Raw genomic sequence first — 3,578 nt, forward strand, 5'->3', positions numbered from 1 at the left:
CAACCCAACCTGGCAGCAGTTCAGGTCTCCCATTAAGTGCAGCTTCCCTCACACCCAGGTTTTAGAGACATGTGCAGCCTACACCACCACAAGCAATCAACAAGGTTGCCCGCCAGCATATTCTCAGCAAATGCCTTTGCAGGCAAATGGGGCAAAGATCCATTCACCAACTGCTGGCTGGCAGAGGCCCACCAGCAGCTTTACTCCTCAACACCTCATGCTCTTTAAACCATTCCCATTTGCATAGTTGGCTTGTGTTTGCCCAGCTTTGGTCATTCAAAAGAAAGTTTGATTACCCTGCCCTCCCTGCCATAAGGAAGTTTAGCCATCTGCAACAATCCTTCCCTCAAAAGACTCAATGTATGCAACAACTCTTATGTGAACATAAATTACAAAACTGTATTGGGATTGTTAGGCATGATGCTGGTAGTGGCTGCAGCTGCCAGTTTTGTTTCTGTGAGAAGAGTTCCAAAGCTACCCTATGCTAGATAAGAGCCAGTTCTACCTGTCACTTGTAGGAACCCACTGCTGTCCAGAACTGAGCCAGTGAATAAGACTAGTTGCACCTCCCTGATAGCACACTGGAGGAAGGGGAAAACAGCTGCACTACAGCTGTTGGGAGAGAAGAGTGAGAAAATGTGAGAGAAACAACCCTTCAGACACCAGCATCAGTGAAGCAAAAGGGCAGGAGATGCTCCAGGCACGGAGCACAAGTTCCCTCCAGCCCAGGTGAGGTCTGTGGTGGAGCAGGCTATCCCCTTGTAGCCCCTGGGCACCATGTGGACCAGATCTCCATGTGCAGCCCATGGAGAAGCCTGTGGTGCAACAGGTGGATGTGGCCTGAAAGAAACTGCAGCCCATGGAAAGCTCCTGAAGAAGCAGGCTCCCCAGACTGGAGCTGCAGCTCATGGAGAGGAGCCTGCAGTGGAGCAGGAGGCCTGGTGAAGCTAATGCCTGTGAAGACCCATGCTGGAGCAGACCCTGAAGGATGGGCCCTGTGGTACAGTGCTGTGTCGGAGCACGGCTTGAATTGCTGCAGCCTGTGGGAAGCCCACAGAGGATCAGTACAGGACAGAGGGACACCCATGGGAGGGACCCCACATGGAGCAGGGCCAGAAAGACAATGGAGGAGGGGTAGATATGAAGCATCATGCATTGACTGCAACTGCCACTTCACATTCCCATGCGCTGCTTGGGGGAAGAAGGTAAAAGAGGGAAGGTGGGAGGGAAGATATTCTAAGGTTGCTTCCATTTTCTCACTGACCCAACCTAATAGAAAGAGACAACAAACTACATTTTTCTCCCTACATTATTCTAATTGGTGAGAGAACTCCATTTTAATATCTAATCTCATGACCTCTTTTTCATTATACCTTCTTTCCATTTCTAAAACATGGGGAACTGAGGGAGTGGGGTGAGGAAATACAGAGAGCAAAGAGTGAGAAATCATGATAGATTGCACACAAATATCTTCCTCCCCAGGTCAGGATACTTGGTTCAACACTCACACAGCCAGGATGGCCACAGCACAGTCTCACACAAGCAGCCCATTTTATGGTCCCCAAATCTCCATCTTCTCCAACAATGGCACACTACACAAGACCCACTNTTGGCCACGTGCATCGACCACATCATCTTCGGATCGTCCTCTATGTTGCGGGCTCCAATGTGATGGCCAAGCTGCTTGCGATACCCTTCTTTATATTTGTACTGCAGGGTTAAAGAAGGTCAGTAAATTTCACATTGCACTTTCTTCCCCTTTTGACTCTATTCTCTAACAAGTCCTGCAGAAAGCACTTTGCTAATCAAGCCTGGCAATATCACCAGGCAACTAGGCTTCTAAGTGCTACATCTCCCCACAACGGGCTATGCATCCAACGCACCCCACGCCTGCATTGGACTGCTGGGAGTACATGGAGGTCCACACAGCAACTCCAGCCAAGCTAGCTCAGGAGCCAAGAACACTGTTCTTTTCTTAAAAAAAATAAATTAAAACAAAATAAAAGTATAACATCCAGACTGATCCAGCAGGCAAGCTGGGATTCATCATGGACTGCCCTGACTTCACTCAACCTGGCAGCCCATGGCTGCAGCACCAGGCATTCCAGCATTTGGGGATCAATCTTATTCTTCCAAGCTGGTGCGAAACCTCAGCTGTAGGCTGCCAAGAACATAAAATCTGGGCATTGACAATGGACAACACTACACTTTTCCCTCGTCTTCTTTTTGAAATGTACAGTATGCATGCCTGAGAAAGGACTGCATTCATCTCCCTTGAATAATGGAACAATCCAGAACTACAAAATGCTGAATGAGAGAGTAAATTTATCTCCTTTATGGCTACATGCTGAAATCAAAGCGTCATAGAATCCTAGATCAGTTAGAGTTGTACGGAACCATCAAAGATCATTTTGACAAATTCCCCTGTCATGGGCAGAAACATCTTTCACTAGACCAGGTGGCCTCAAACTCTATCTTGACACTGAAACAATTTCACAAATGGGGTATCCACGTAATTGGGCAACCTATTCCAGTGAGTCTCACTAGTATTATAAGGATGGAATTCTTCACTGTATACAATCTAATCTAGCCTCTTTCAGTTTCAAACCACTAGCCCTTGCCTTATCACAATAAAACCTTGTAAAAAAAAGGCTCTCAACATTTCCTATAAACCCGCTCTAAAAACTGAAAGGCCGCAATAAAGTTGCCCTAAAGCCTTCTTTTCTCCAGGCTGAACATCCTCATCTAGCTCAGCATTTCTTTGTAAGCAAAGTGCTCTAGCCCTCTGATAACTTTTGTGGTGCTTCTCTGGATCCACGTTATAAAGTACACTTATTTTTTCTGCTGGGAGCACAAGAGCTGAACACAGTACTTTAGGTAGGGTTTCAGAATGGTGAAATAGAGAAGAATATCACAAGGGTAACACCACTATTGAAACAGTCCAAAGACAAAATATAATTGCTATGCTGTAAGCACAGCCAAGAAATAATAAACTGCACCACCAACACTGGAAGATTAGTGATGGCTCAATAGTGATTGGACCTGATATAGCCCAAAGAAAGACAATAAATGCTTCTGTCATATCACAGAACCTCCTCTGGGTTTTCTTTTCCAAAGCTCAGCTGTGCAGCTGCAGACATCAGCAGAGGGCAGAATTGCACTACTGACACCATCTCAACTCCACTGCACGAGCAGAAGGAGCAACAAGCCACAAAGGGACGTTGCTTTTCATTAGGAGCTTCATCAAGCTCCAGCTGTCAAGTTCTCTATGCAGCATTACACTGCACACACACAACAGACACAAACTGCTACAGAAAGAACATCCAGAACCAACATCCTTACAGGCCAACTGAGAAGTAGTGAGAGGTCAGAGCTCTAGTGACTCCACTCATCCGCATTTTCAATCACAACTCCTCATACGTGAGCACTGAGAAACTGCCCAAGATGGTGTGCCACCAAGGCTCCTGGGTACTTACATCACTTGCAATATCCCTGGAAGCTTTAGCAGACTTGATGGGAATGGCATCTGCACGTAGGTCATAGCCCTTCTTCTTATCTTCTTCCATTGCCAGCCTGTA

The 3,578-nt window shown here is 46.5% G+C and overlaps 1 protein-coding gene across 1 annotated transcript in view; it reads right to left on the reverse strand.

Moving 5' to 3' along the window:
- The window catches only part of NEB (nebulin), a 124,662-nt gene that overhangs the window by 83,129 nt on the left and 37,955 nt on the right, over nucleotides 1-3,578 (reverse strand). Inside the window, 2 exon segments of the mRNA XM_021399955.1 lie at nucleotides 1,621-1,710; nucleotides 3,477-3,573. Coding sequence (XP_021255630.1) covers nucleotides 1,621-1,710; nucleotides 3,477-3,573 — 187 coding nt within the window.

The sequence above is a fragment of the Numida meleagris genome, chromosome 5 (genome assembly GCF_002078875.1).
Source record: "Numida meleagris isolate 19003 breed g44 Domestic line chromosome 5, NumMel1.0, whole genome shotgun sequence".
NCBI classification, from domain to species: Eukaryota; Metazoa; Chordata; class Aves; order Galliformes; family Numididae; genus Numida; species Numida meleagris.